The sequence below is a fragment of the Cariama cristata genome, unplaced genomic scaffold (assembly GCF_000690535.1).
Source record: "Cariama cristata isolate BGI_N322 unplaced genomic scaffold, ASM69053v1 scaffold35335, whole genome shotgun sequence".
Taxonomy (NCBI): domain Eukaryota; kingdom Metazoa; phylum Chordata; class Aves; order Cariamiformes; family Cariamidae; genus Cariama; species Cariama cristata.
In genome coordinates this window covers 12,065-26,659 of record NW_009618748.1, presented here as the reverse complement: position 1 = coordinate 26,659, position 14,595 = coordinate 12,065, and the positions used below count along the sequence as shown (strand labels likewise).

The window sequence follows — 14,595 nt, the reverse complement described above, 5'->3', positions numbered from 1 at the left end:
ATATATTATTTATTTATTTAAGTTTGGACACTTTGGTTGTTCAAAACAAAAGTGTATAGAAGTCACATGTGCACTTTTCATGATTCTTCTGTGGGTTTTCTTTGTGTGTCAAAATTGCAAGTTTAACTATATACACACACATGCAGAGATACTGGGCTAGTAAAAAAATTCCTGCATATTTTTATTAGGTAGCCCTGTTAAACAGGCTCTTTATTACTTCATAGAAGGTAATAGACAAAGGTGGCACCTATTTCCAGTCAAGTTGGAAACAATACAACAAAACAACTGTATTGTGGTATTCTCACAGGGATCAGATTATAGTGAGTGAGTGTATCTCAGATTCCTTTGAGTGGATCTACTTAAGGCAGAACAGTGATAAAGATATAACTCTGCCTTAAGTCCCTCCTAGTGTATTGATGGGCCTTGCAGTTGATCCCCAAATACTTCTGATAATGGTGTGAAGAAGTTCATAAGACAAAACACTCCACTTATGTACCTTTGCTATGTGAAACATAACTTACTCTCACTACTCTTCTATAGATATACTGTCAGTCTTTTTTTTTTTTTTTAGTGGTAGCTGTGGAGGTGTTCTAAAAAATATAAAAGAGCTGTCCTTGCATGTCTTGCATGCCTTGTATGCATCGTCTTTGTGTGAATAGCCTTTCCTGAGTAGTGCCATGCTTTGTAGCCTGAATCGTGCCACTCGTTCATAGTTGATGTCCTGTGTGTGGCTGTAAGGTGTGTCCTCTGCAAAGCAAAGGAATTGCTTTCTATGGCTTGCTGTCCTGTGTGAGGAAGTTCCGTATACATTTAAGAAAATGGGATACTGGAAGGTAAAAGTGAGGATAAAGCCATCCCCGTGTCTGGCTTATAGCAGAGCTTCCAGGGTCCTGCTGGACTCTTTCTGAATTAAGGATTAAAGATTGTATATGCATGTGGGGATGTGAGAACGTTCCTACAATCTGTCCTGTTTGTTAGTGTTAGATACAGCATTACTTACTGAATATAGACTTCTGTAGTGAACTTTGTAATTTTTGTGAGGTCTTACCTATATGGCTGGATTTTGGGGTGTTTTTTCACTATTTTCACCATTCCAGCCTTCTTTTCAGCTTGGAACCCAAGACTGTAGAACCCAAATCCCATCTTGAAGAATGACAGCTATCTCAAATGTTATCTGTCTGGCCAAAATTTCCTCTCGTTTGCATATTTTTCTAGACATCTGGGGTTGGGGTTTTTTGTGAGTAAAAATCTGATTGCTGGCCAAACCGTGGGTTTTCTATAATTATTCAGGTTGTAATAGCAAAATCCTATATTGTGACTACAGTTGATTTTGTTACTGGACAGTCATCTTGACCAGATCTCCAAAAGTTGGGTGAAATCTCTCACATTATTTCAAGCTGGAGTGTTCTTTTGTTCTCCAGTTCTAGACTTTCATTGGTGTTAATAAGCACTGAGGTCCAAGCACCTGTTTTCTTTAAAAAGAATATGGGCCTATTCTGAAATAAAATCTCTTTGTTCCTGTAGAGATGACTGGAAAGGTTTGAGACCAAAGTGAATGGGGGGTATTACCTATATTGTCCTATGTCTCTGTGTTCACTGTGATGAAACCTAATAGAATTTATCCCCCCAACTGTAGAGCAGCTGTGTACCTTATTCCCCTCAGATGAAGGCCTGACTATTGACCTGAAGAATTTCCGGAAACCTGGTGAAAAGACGTTCACCCAAAGAAGCCGCCTGTTTGTGGGGAATCTGCCCCCAGATATTACAGAGGAAGAGATGAGAAAGTTATTTGAGAAGTATGGCAAGGCAGGTGAAGTCTTCATACACAAGGACAAAGGCTTTGGCTTTATCAGGCTGGTGAGTGACTTGCTACCTTTGGGGTGTTTTTTGGCAATGGCTCACGCTGGAGGAGTATTGCTAATTGAAAGTAGTAGATGTTCAGATACCTTGCTAATTAAGCCTGCTCTTGATTTTAGTAACCTCGAATATGGCATCAGCTTCTACAAGTGGTTTGTCTAGAGCTTGTTACGAGGAGGAATGTGAATTCAGGCAACTTGTGGCAGGATTTCTGAGATATCTGATAAAGTTATTCTGAAGTCAGCTGGTAAAAAAAAAAAAACAGAAAGAAAACATGAACATGACGTTATTATAGGCAAGGTGGACTTCATATTCTGGAATGGTGCAAACATGGAATTTCTATGAATGTAGGTTGTCGTGCAGTGTTACTGGATTGATGGATGCTCTTGTGGTAGGACGTCTCTAGATGATCATGTTGAAGTATGACTAGGAGGGAGGTAGCTACCAACACAGAGTAATGGTTCTCAGGCTTTATTGGCTCATGTACTACCTCTCGGAAAGCCCCAAGGTGAGTGGATGGCGCATGAGGTTCCCACAACGAAGCTTGGGGTGCTTTGCTGTAGTGTAGCTGCTTGGTGGTGAGTTAAATGAGCAGAAGGGTGTGAAACTGGCATAGAAGTCTCTTTCATGGGTTATCATACAATCGGCATTTCCTTTTACAGTTATCAGACTTGACTAATAGTTGAATCTTGGTGGTTGTTTTTTTTTTTTTAAATGTATTTATTTAAAAAAAAAAAAGGCATGCTTTGTAGCCTTAATATAATTATGTCTGATAGATAATGATCATTTAATTGTCTGCTTAGTTCATACTGGCTGTTGGATTAAGCTTATGTCTGATACATTTATTTTTTTTTTCTCCCCAAACTCTGTACATGCCTATTCAGCTAGAGTCGTTGATAACAGAGAATAGCTACGGTTTGTTAGGACACTTTTTACCGTGCTATGGGAGGATTATTTGTTCCTCTCTGTGAAGTACTTGTTCAGGGGAAATAGGCTTGTGACTGTTGTGACTGTGACTGGCTGATTCTGTACTGCATTGAGAGTTTTAATGATAACTTTTTTTGTCTTCAGGAAACTCGCACTCTGGCAGAGATTGCAAAGGTGGAACTAGACAACATGCCTCTACGTGGGAAGCAGCTAAGAGTGCGTTTTGCATGCCACAGCGCATCGCTGACAGTCAGGAACCTGCCTCAGTTTGTGTCCAATGAGCTCCTGGAGGAAGCCTTCTCAGTGTTTGGCCAGGTGGAAAGGGCTGTGGTTATTGTGGATGACAGAGGACGGTCCTCTGGGAAAGGCATTGTGGAGTTCTCAGGGAAGCCTGCTGCTAGGAAAGCCCTGGATAGATGTAGCGATGGGTCTTTCCTGCTAACTACGTAAGTGTGGAGGGTGAGAAGTGCTGTACTGGCATGTGTGCAGGTTGATGGGTGACATTGGCTTGTGACCAATGTTTCTTAATGCCAGAGCGGGACAGATGAGATATGGGGCAGGAGGTGGTAGGTGATTTGCCCGGGGAGGACTTCACGTAGCTTTGTTCCAACAAGAGTGAGTCTGGGCTGAAACTCAGGTCTGAAAACTTGCTTCTGGGAAGCTGCTAGTGGGGTAAGTGCATAAAACTTCCCAATAAACTCTTTCTTGATAAAGCCTTCTTAGGGCAATTAAAGCAGCCTTTAAGAAGCAGGAGCTATTTCAGAGACCATCCGTATCATTTGTTGGAAACGAAGCTCAAGTGTGTTAATTGTGCACTCTGGGTTGCTTCAGAGGGGAGTCTTGGGATGGGTCTCCACTCAGCAGCATACACTGCTGGAGTGCAATGTTGATCCACCACTGTGGGCATGGGATCTGTTGGAGAAGGTGATCAGGTAGATTGGATTATTTGGACTTTTCAGAATAAACTGTTTTCCTTGTGCTTCAGTGTCATAAGGCAACAAAGCATGTTCTTGCAGAATTATGTGAACTTGCTAAAGTAAATGACCAATTCTAGGTGCGTTCCACAGAGCATGGCTTGTTGCTCTAACTAGTAAGAGGGAGCCGGTTTTGATCTCTTGGAAATACAAAATATACAGTAATTTTTATGTATGCACCTAGAATTTGTGAATAGGCTACTTCCTGAAACTGGGGCTATATTGCTAATTTCTAAAGTAATTTTATAAGCTTTGTGCTTCTCGCTTCTCTCCTTTTTCTTGGAGGCCTGCATATGGCACAGCTGTACACAAGCACGTTCAGTTTCAAAAAGCATGTTTTGGTTTTTTTTTTTAATATATGTGTTTCTCCCTGAGATTCTTTGGGGATAAGAAGCATAGTGTGTAGTGCTCTGCAGAAGGATTACTGTTAGGGAGCTTTTGCTCATTCGGAAGTCTATATGCTGAAAGAACCATGAAAACAGATATTTTTTTTTTCAAGTGATCATGTAAAACTAATCTCCACTAGTGTATAACTGAGAGTACCTGAGGGTAACATTTAATCTTTTTGTAGCTATCAGTGTATTAGATTCTGATATCTAGGACAGCAAACCAGTATGTTGCTTATTTCTAGTTATGGTTTGGTTTTGATTAAATTTGTTCTAGTTTGTCCTAGTTCATGACCAGCTAGATAAACTGGTTGGAATTGGTTCACATTGGAAAATAAGACTATTAATAATGGACTAGGTTACATCGAAGTGAAAAGCTACATTGTGGATCTTCAGCTGAGGAGAGAGATTTTAGCCTCTCATATCCTGCCTTTTTGCTGGAGTTTGGGCACCGCTTGCCGCTTGGCATAGCATGATCATTTCTTTTCCATTTCCTCAGCTCTGGTAGTTCAGGATTGAGGAGCTAACGAGAAGCTGTGGTGCTGCTTTGTGCTGAGGATGAGCAGTGTCAGTGCTGTCGTGGGGAGTTAATTCAGAGATTAAGGATGCTTCTGTTAAATACTTTCTTCTGCACACAGAAACCAAGAGGACAGAAGCACACATGTGCAGTGTCTGTGTTGTGAAGTGCACCAGTGGATTTCATGGGGGCAGGGGTGGGAGGATTCAGACAGGGCCCAAGAGTCACTTACAGAGCATTGCTGCTTGGCAATAATGGCAGATGGTGGACTCGCCAGGAGAGTATGACTGAATGGTACAGCCAGCGACCTCCAGTGAGGAGCAGTGTAGTTACTCTTCGCTTTAGGCAGCTGTAAAAAGGCACACAAGGACTTGTGCAGCCCATGGTTGGCCATGTAGCAAGGGAGGAAAGGTAGAAAACTACAAGGACTCTAGGGACTACAAGACTTCATGCCGAGTACATCCTACTGGAAGATGTCAGATTCCAGTTAAGCTGTTAATTTGAACCAGTAACTGTAAATATTCTTCTTTCAGTACAATTTTGATTTGGATTCAACAAGGATTTTGATGAACAGTTCAGCGCCTATTCTAGAAAGAAAGAAAGAAAGTGTTCTAAGTGATTTGTGGTTTCAGTTTGGTTGAGATCCCCAACTGCTCTGAATTTCTTTGAGCAGTGCTAAAAGCAGTATTTTATAAGTGCAGACACAGTACATATGCTTTCCTACACTGCAAGCTCATTCTTGAATTTTCTTGAAAGCACCTCATCTTTTCTTTACAGATTCCCTCGGCCTGTCACTGTGGAGCCCATGGATCAGTATGATGATGAGGAGGGACTACCAGAGAAACTAGTCATCAAAAACCAGCAGTACCACAAGTATGTGCCTGCCATGCAACAGGAGATGAGACTGTCTGTGGACTAGGACATTGACTAGTGCCTCGGTCTTAGGAGGGTGGCTCATCAGTGCTACTAAAGGTCCTTTTTTTTCTGTAAACATGATCTGACCGTGGAAAGAGAGTTACATACACTGTTCTCTTGCCATGGTTACCTTGAAGAAAGCAGTGGTTTTGGATCCACATAAGTCCATTTCAGTTGTTGGAATAAAAAATTGTGTCAGTTTGAGATAATGTGAGATCCCCTTCCTGATGAGAAGCTGAAGCAAAGATTTAAGTTGCTTGCTCTAAGTATTATGGAAAGTCTGTAGAGGAAACAAATTTGAACCCACAGTGAAAGTTTAGGCAATGATGTGAATAGCGTTAGGAAATTGTAGAGCTATCTGGGTATAAGTCCATGGTCTTTGAAGGCTTCCCAGTGTGAGTAGGTATCCTGTGATCCGAGCAGTGGGAATTAGTAAACCATGTGAGCTCATTAATTTTTCTAGTAAGGAAGATGGGAGCTTCAGGAGCTGGGAGGCTGCATTAGGAATAGTCATGTGCTCCAGGTGCAGGGGCTGCAGAGGTTAGTGAAATAAAAACACATGTTTGGGCAGTGTTTGTTTCTGGAATGGATCTGTCCGTAAGATGTGCAGCAGGAACAAAGGCTGTTTCTTTCAAGAGTATTTTGAAATGTCTTTACTCAGAATCTTTTGCTGTCTTACGAAAGCAGTGGCATTGCTTGTTATGGAGGAGGACAGGACAGTTTCCATGTATAATTAATCATGCAGGAGGATTCTGCCTAAGTTTCTCCTTTCAATAAGATGATTCCTGAGGAGCAGACAAACTGATATCTCGGACATAGCTATTTGTGAGAAAGGAGAAGACAAAGTGGTTCCTTATTTGTTGTGCTAATAAATGCATTTCTGACTGTTAAAAGGATCTGCCATTGCATTTAACACACAAATGTATTTTTCTTGGTTCCTCCTTGCTCTGTTGAAGCATTCAGTAGCTCTTCCTTGTTTGACAGGGAGCGTGAGCAGCCTCCTCGATTTGCACAGCCTGGCAGCTTTGAGTACGAATATGCCATGCGTTGGAAGGCTCTAATAGAAATGGAGAAGCAGCAGCAAGAGCAAGTAGACCGCAACATAAAGGAAGCTCGAGAGAAGCTGGAAATGGAAATGGAAGCAGCTCGCCATGAGCACCAAGTTATGCTCATGCGGCAAGGTACCAATCAAAGATAAATACAGTATCAGAACATGGCCCTGCAACATCCAGAGGTGGGTAGCTCCATAGACTGGCTAGAGCCCACAGAAGGTGAGCTGTGGTATAGCTGCTTGGCTTGTAACCAAGCATGGTAGCGGCAAATGAATGGAGAAATGTTACTGGATTGCTGGAGGCTCTGTTACCCTATTCTCTTGTGTGTTATGATTCTAGTTCAGGAATTGATAAGGGGTGGCACTGGAGATGAGTTTGTTTTTTTTTTTTTTTTTTATTGTTGTCTTTTACAGATTTAATGAGACGCCAGGAAGAACTGAGGAGAATGGAAGAATTGCATAATCAAGAAGTACAAAAACGTAAACAGTTGGAACTCAGGTAAGGGGGCAGGTTATGAAATACTCTGAATTCATAATATTATGGAATGAAATGCTTCTTCACTGCACCTAATTGTTCAGTGTGACAATTTAATTACTACCTAAAGTGTGGCTGTTATTTTGTTTTTTGTTTTTGTTTTTTTCATAGGGATAATGTACAGTTGGTGGAAGAGTTAGGAGTTTCTTCCACTGATTAGTATTTGGTTTTTTACAGTTCTGTGTCTCAATTTAGCTCCTTGGCTGAGGCAGATAAAAAAATCTGAATCTGTGCAGTGATTCGGTGGCTTCAGTGCTGCAGGTTGGGAAACGCCATTCTGGCATCTGTCTTTCTGTTTGGGGGTTACCTTAGTCTCAGAGATTTGTCTCTCCATTCCAGATCTTCCTTGTCACAGGGTCATTTTGAGAAGCTCCAGGCATATCTCCAGACAACTTCTGTAATAGAAGGGGCTTGAGAACTGTCTGGCTTGTATGCAATATATTGCATGTAGTAAACGTGTATTTGGGAGCTGCTGTGTACATAGAATCATTTAGGTTAGAAAAGACCTTTAAGATCATAAGTCCAACTGTAAACCTAACGCTGCCAAGTCCACTGCTAAACCATGTCCCTAAGCACCACATCTACACTTTTAAATGCCGCCAGGGATGGTGACTCCACCAATTCCCTGGGCATCCTGTTCCAGTACTTCATAACCCTTTCAGTGAAGAAATTTTTCCTGATATCCAATCTAAACTTCCCCTGGCACAACTTGAGGGCATTTCCTCTCATCCTATCACTGGTTACTTGGGAAAACAGACCAACACCCACCTGGCTATAACCTCTTTTCAGGTAGTTGTAGAGAGCAATAAGGTCACCCCTAAGCCTCCTTTTCTCCAGACTAAACAAACCCAGCTCCCTCAGACCTTCCTTATGAGATACACACGAGTGTGCTCTTGTTGCGTTTTATAATGAACTCCGTAAAACTGAAAGTGTTGGAAATGTCTTGGTGCACATACATGTTTCTGTTTTCATCACGAGGTACCTAATATTTTACAGCCTCAGCAAAATGTTCTTAAAGTTGTAGGTTTCCAAACAAGACCCATTAGGCAGCACTGCAACACTGTGATGCAAATGGTTGGTGTATGTTGTGCTGAGCATCCTCAGACCTTTTTTTGCAGGCAAGAGGAAGAACGCAGGCGCCGTGAGGAGGAAATGAGAAGGCAGCAAGAAGAGATGATGAGACGCCAGCAGGAAGGCTTTAAAGGGAATTTTGCTGATGCGGTATGAGTGCTTCTGCCTTCCCATTATATCTGGATGCTGGCATTAAATTTTTGCCCTTCCACAGCACAGGGCTTTCTGTGAATGCTTAACTTGTTGTTTGAGGGACTCTATATCTTTAGTGCATGCTGCCTTAAATTATTGACTCTCTCCAATCTTAATACAGTTTAGTCTGGAAAATATAAATACCCTAGTTACTGTCCCACTGCTGTTCATGTAGGACTCTCATTAGCAACAGTAACAAAGACGTACTGTCCTGAAGTACTGCTACAGTGTTACAGTCGTATACAGGGCTATATCCCTAGCCTGCAGTCAGTCTTAGTCATGCTTAGGTGAAATGATCCCAACTTAGGCACTGCTGCAGGCATAGTAATTGCTTGTATTTAAAAATCAGTTGGTCAAGTATTTTCTTGTAATGTAAAATGTGTGGTAACCTGCCTTTTAATAGCAGTATCTCTAGTTCTCTAAAGAACTGTCTTACAGTTAATTTCCAGTCCCGGCAGCTTGCTATTGTGGAGCCAGCTGTAGTGCCACTGAGGTAGTATAGTGGCATCAATGCAATTGGGGGGCAAGTGTTTATGTATCCTAGTGAAAAATTGGCCCCTGAGCAAAATAGCTAAATATGTGTCAAACCTAAAGGGTCAAAACCATGAGACTCACCTAAACGTGTGCATATTACCCTGTGTAGCAGAACTTCTGATTTGTCTAAATAATAGTGCCTTCTCATGATAAATTGTGACACTGAGACTACAGATGAAGTGAAATCTGTTCTTCAGTTCCCGCTGTGGAAAAAATTGTACCCTCACTGAAGGTGAGGAGGTGCTCCTAGCTTTGCAGTGAGGGAGATCTGTGGCGTGTCCCCTATGTTCAGTTAATTAAAGAGAAACTGAACTCGCTAACTGGTATTTTAATGCAAGTGACCCAGTGCTGCGTCTTTATGTAAGCTTGCATTCCTTTTAACAAGAAAAGCTTCTTAGCTATGCTGAGGAAGTAGCAAAACTAATTCTATTTAATGTGTTACTGCTGCTCAGCAGATCTTTCCATCCAGATATCAGATCTCTTTTTATGCTGCTGTTTGGTAAAATCTGCACGTGCAGCTTTGCTGCTGGATGTTTTACCATGATTGTGAAAAACAGACTTTCAGAATGAGATATTTTAAATAAGACCTGTTTGTTCAGCAGTTATCGTGTGAAGGTAGCTCAGATCTTCTTTTGAAATTTACCCTGGGAATGACTTTTCTACATGGTTTTCAGTAGTAAAACTCCAGAACTCATTGAATTTGTATAATTACATTTTTTAAAAGCCTAAATTTTTATCATTTGAAATGAGTGTCTCTTTTTCCAGAGGGAGCCACCAGACATGCGAATGGGACAGATGGGTATGGGAGGTAAGAGTGTTCTGTGGCCGTCTTTGTTCTATGCACGTTCCTTTCCTCCTTTGCAAAATCTGTATGTTTTTTGAGTAATCTTACTTTATTGGCTTCTTATTTAAAAACTCAGTAATCTTCTCACAGTTCAGTGACAGGACACATAAGAAAATTTGAGTATGAGGCAGTACTGTACATTTGTGAAAGACTCAGTTCAGTAAGCAAAAGACCTGGTTGAAGTTGCTGTCAGACCCATAGTGTGCTTCAGAAGTTTGTACTAATACAGAAACTGGTACAACATGTAGGGGTAGACCTTGAGTCCAGGAAATAATCTTGGTTGCTGTATTTCCATATTTTGACTACCTGATTTAGAGTTTCAGGCCACATGTACAAGAGCAAGTGAAAACGCGATGGGGGCTTAGTGGTTAATGAAGATGGTGACTGTTAGAGCCTGCATTCAGATAATACTAGAATGTAAGGTCAGTTTGTCTTGACCTAATAGTGCAAAGCTAGTTAATATTCAGGGACAGAGTCCTAGTCTCTAACACTGTGGGGAGTTTACAGATGTGTTTTGTGTCTCTGGAGGGATGAGTAGACTCCAGTCACTGTGTCTGCCGGGACTATTCTTCAGTATTCTTTTCCAGGTACCATTGGCATGAACAATAGAGGAGCTATGGGTGGTACCAATGTCCCAGCTGCTGCACCTCCTGCGACTGGTCCTGGAGCTATGATACCTGATGGAGCCATGGGAATGGTAGTGTATCTCCATCTGTTTTTTTGTGCACAGCTTTTAAATGCAGATTATGTTGTTTTCATTGTTAAGCACTATGCTGCTAAAGTTGAAGCTTGTTTGTCTACCTAGACCTGTTGCTTTAAATCCCTAGAAGTTCATCTTGCCTTGGTCCTAGTTGGTAATTTTCAGGAGATTGAGCCAAGTCTACTTATTTTACCTCCAAGATAGCTAGTGCTAAAACATTTGTTTCAAAGATCTTGGCAATAATACATAGTTATTTTTTAAATGGCATGATGGGAAGCACTTTGTTGAATGAGAGTGTTTTGAGAGTAGATTCTTGCAGGCATAAAGCAAAGTTTTAAGGAAGATTCTGTCCATCACCAGTTTTAAAAACAATTATCTCCTAGGCTAATACACTAAAAAGAGTATGGTAATAGTGAGTATGCTAAAATGAGTTCAGCTAATTTGCTGAGGAGGTAAAGAGCAAAGAATCAGTGGAGGTTATGCTTATTTATTTGCCTTTTTTAATTTTTATATTTAATTTAGTTTTAACCTTTACTGCAGAGGTTTACAGTACGCAAAGGCTTCTGTAGCATCTGTCATTCCTCTCTGTCATAGAAGGGATTGATCCTCTCTCAGTGTCAGCACTTCCAGTCAGCAGCAGAAACAGCAGCAGTCAGTCAAGCTTGTCCTGAAAGTTGATCTTCCTTTAGCAGTTTATATCAATTGGTCTAATAAACAATTTTCCTGCAAACCTTTTTACTTAGACTTCTTGATCTATTGTGACTGCTACATCTCAGAATTTTTTTTGTCGTAAAGAACGATTTTATTTGGCTATAAGCACTGAGGTTAAAGGAATGTGTACTACACAAGGAAATTAAGGGGGAAGATGAGAGGAATGGAAAGGGGAGGTGAGTTCAGATCAATATGATGAAATAATACCATTTAGACCAAAAAGCAATAAGCTGTTTCTCTAATGACCAGAAATATGTATAGTCTTTTTGGAAACTGACCATGTGCCTGGTTTTAGGAGCTACTGGGTCTCTGTATTCCAGCTTTTTATTCATGTAGGGAGCAGTTACCCTGCATGTTTGCTCCAGCTGTTTGGAGTGATTGCAATGTCTTTCCTTGTGATGTGTCCTACAGGAAAATTTCGTGCTTACTCAGAATTTTTGCTCTGTAGAGAAGGGAAAAAGGTAGAAGCAGTGCTGTGTTACTGCTAGTGCCTCTTCTGCACTGCCAGCGAAGTGAGCATTGAGAGTCCCTGGGACCTCCTTGTTTACAATTTTACTGAAGTTTGGGTCTGTGTTCTGTAGAACCAGACAATACCATGGAGTCATCTACAGTGGTAATATCAATTATGATGTGCGTGTATATGTCACATTAAATTGCATATGTATGTATCGCTGCTGTAAGCCTGTGGACAAAGAATAAATGGAACCCAGGAGCCTGCTGTAAAGCGGCTCTGCTCTACATAGTCACTTAGCCACAGTCTGGGAAGAAGGAAGAGGCAGTGGTTCCCTCCAGTACCTTCCCCAAAGGAAGTACCATGTTCACCACGAGGACATTCAGGCAGTGGAGCAGGTTGCCCAGAGAGGTTGTGCAGTCTTCATCCATGGATGTTTACAAGACGCGACTGGATAAAGCTGTGACTAACCTAGTCTGACCTCATAGCTGACTCTGCTTTCAGCGGGAGAGTGGACTAGAGACCTCCTGAGGTACCTTCCAACCTGAATTATCCTTTGATCATCTTCTCTCTGCTGGAAGGAAGAGGCAGTGCAATAGCATTAACCCAGCTGAGAGAGGGGAGAGCCAAAGGAATGGAAATAACAGGATACAATCAGGGCGCAAGACTAATATTGCAGACTTATTTTGGAATTGGAGTATTGTGTACACAACCTGGGTTGTGATAGTGCTGTAGTATCAGTATACTCCTCATTTGTGTTCAGTTTGGGTGAAGGAATATGGTGGAAATGTGAAGTTCTCCTTTCCCAGACTGCATTACTCGGATGCTCCACAGCAGGGCACTAGTCTGTGAGATGGTGCGAACCGTGTTCCAGTATGCTTGACTACAAGTTACATGGGGAAAGAGACTTTGTCCTGCAACGGTCCTCTCAGTCCAGTTTTGGGGCTTTGGAGATATTTTTGGTGGGATGAAGGTTTGTAGCAAGGTCAGCTGAAATTGTGGAATCCTGGTAGAATTTGAATCAACTCAAATGGCTTTTAACTGCCCTTTTTTGTTCCTTGTTTTTCTTCCTGCCTCTTCTGTGTTTGTCCTCATTACAAGACTCCACCACCGCCTGCAGATCGCTTTGGCCAGGGTGGCACGATGGAAGGCCTTGGAGCGATGGGAGGGAACCCACCTGCCTTCAACAGAGGAAATCCAGGGGGTGATTTTGGCCCTAACAAGCGTCGTAGATACTAACAGGATTAAGCTACTCCCTGCACATGCCCCAAAGAGGAAAGGAATCTTGGCAGGCCATACAGGGTTCAATTTGGCCAGGGGGGTGGGGGGGCGCGGTCAGGGCTAGGGGGGGGGGAAGGATATTAAAATAGTTAATTAGGGCCTGTTTTGCTAAAGCCACTCTAGGACAAGGGGAGTGCAGTCTGATAAAGGTTTTAGAAAATTTCATGTGGTGCATTCCTATAATTTCAATGTGAAAAATGAATTCTGGGAAGCTGCCATGGTTGTTCAGTAACGGTAAAATCTGGGAAGGACCCTAATGCCTTGACCATTCCAGTTTCCTATTTGTAGCTGGAGTCCTGAGAGTAAACTAGATAAAATTGCAGTCTGTCTTGGCATTTGTTTTTTTTAGTGTAGCATACCTTGCTCAAGGGCAAAGGAAAGTCTCTGGAGAACTAGGGCAGCATCTGGGTACTTTGCAGCTCCCATGATTCTGTAAATTTCTGTAACTCCAAATGGTCCATCATGTAGTGAATTGGGGGAGATTTTATGTTTGTTTATTTCTTTTTTTTTTTTTTCCCCTCCTAACTTGTAGTTATTATTTTTGTCTGGACCATCTGTTTCTTTAAAGTAGTTGACCGCCATGTGCAGCCTGAATGGCTGGGAAGCTCTTGTTTGGATGGATTTCTTTGATAATGTGTTGTATCGCTGTTTATTTTTACTGGTAGTAAAGTACAATCTATTGGACAAAGATACTGTATCTCATGCTGAAGATTTAACTGAAACAAATGTTTGTATAATCTTAACCTTGCCTGTCTTTTGTGTAGAAGTACTACAAGATTTTTCATTTAGTGTAAACTGTTTGAACACAAGCTGTAATTGTCCCACTAACAAGTTTGAGTTTGTCTGAGGAATGTTACAGGAATGCATTATTAAAGTGGATTTTAAGCCTTTTTTTATCTGATGTGTTGTCTCTTCTGTTTTTTGAATAAAAATGTCTACACATAGATCGAAGTAAATCAAGCTTCAGATTACAGCGCAAAAGTTGTTCTTGCATAGCTCTATAAAGAGGGTGTTCAACCCCTGAGAATTTTCTCACAGATCTCCTTGTCACAGAACAAGTTTTAATTGTGTGTTGGAATGAGACCTTCAACTTAAGCGCTTCAGAATACAATAAGGGAGCCCCTGATGTGCACCTAGGATGTGTCTTATGTTGTGGATGTGGAGAAGCGAGACGCAAGACTCGTTCAGGTGCCACTGGGAGCGTGGCGTTCAATTCATGTCTCGCCTGCATAGTACAAAGTTGTCTGTCTGTCTCTGCCCTGCGTTGCAGTTGCCTCTGGCTGGGATGCAAACCTCCTGCAGAGCTCTGAGCTGTTCTGGGGCAGGAAGTTGAGGACTGGTAACTGTCAGTGGCAACAGTAAGTCTTTATCTTCTGCAATACATGAGGGAATCTGTAGGGACAGGAGCGTTCTGTGAGTTGTGTTCTTGCACTGAAGCTCTTGAGACTGAGAAGGAGGGAGCAGAGAGGGAAGCTTAGAAAGAAATTTCAGTGGGAAAGGGAGGGAGAAAGAGTTACAGCCTAAGAACATCAGGAGCTAACTTAAGGACTTGTGAAATAACAGGGAAAATGAAAACATTTTCAGGTGCCTTATGTTATCAAGGCAATAACCTTAAAAAGTCAGGGTTTGGTCCTGTAGGTACTCTCTAA

At 41.7% G+C, this 14,595-nt stretch overlaps 1 protein-coding gene across 1 annotated transcript; it reads left to right on the top strand.

Moving 5' to 3' along the window:
* The first annotated feature begins 1,642 nt into the window (after positions 1–1,642).
* On the top strand, positions 1,643–12,971 carry NONO (non-POU domain containing, octamer-binding). Its single transcript, XM_009700988.1, has 9 exons — positions 1,643–1,857; positions 2,929–3,230; positions 5,439–5,534; positions 6,561–6,757; positions 7,042–7,126; positions 8,281–8,383; positions 9,725–9,767; positions 10,391–10,500; positions 12,767–12,971. Exons 1-9 carry the CDS (start codon positions 1,777–1,779, stop codon positions 12,902–12,904), a joined length of 1,155 nt encoding a protein of 384 aa, XP_009699290.1. The 5' UTR covers positions 1,643–1,776; the 3' UTR covers positions 12,905–12,971.
* The last annotated feature ends 1,624 nt before the right edge of the window (positions 12,972–14,595 follow it).

What these genes read in the sequence shown, in the direction of transcription:
- NONO (XM_009700988.1), top strand. Translation starts at nt 1,777, where the DNA reads ATGAGAAAGTTATTTGAGAAGTATGGCAAGGCAGGTGAAGTCTTCATA. An exon ending in GGGACAGATGGGTATGGGAG is followed by an intron (nt 9,768 to 10,390) that starts GTAAGAGTGTTC and finishes ATTCTTTTCCAG; the next exon opens with GTACCATTGGCATGAACAAT. An exon ending in CTGATGGAGCCATGGGAATG is followed by an intron (nt 10,501 to 12,766) that starts GTAGTGTATCTC and finishes CCTCATTACAAG; the next exon opens with ACTCCACCACCGCCTGCAGA.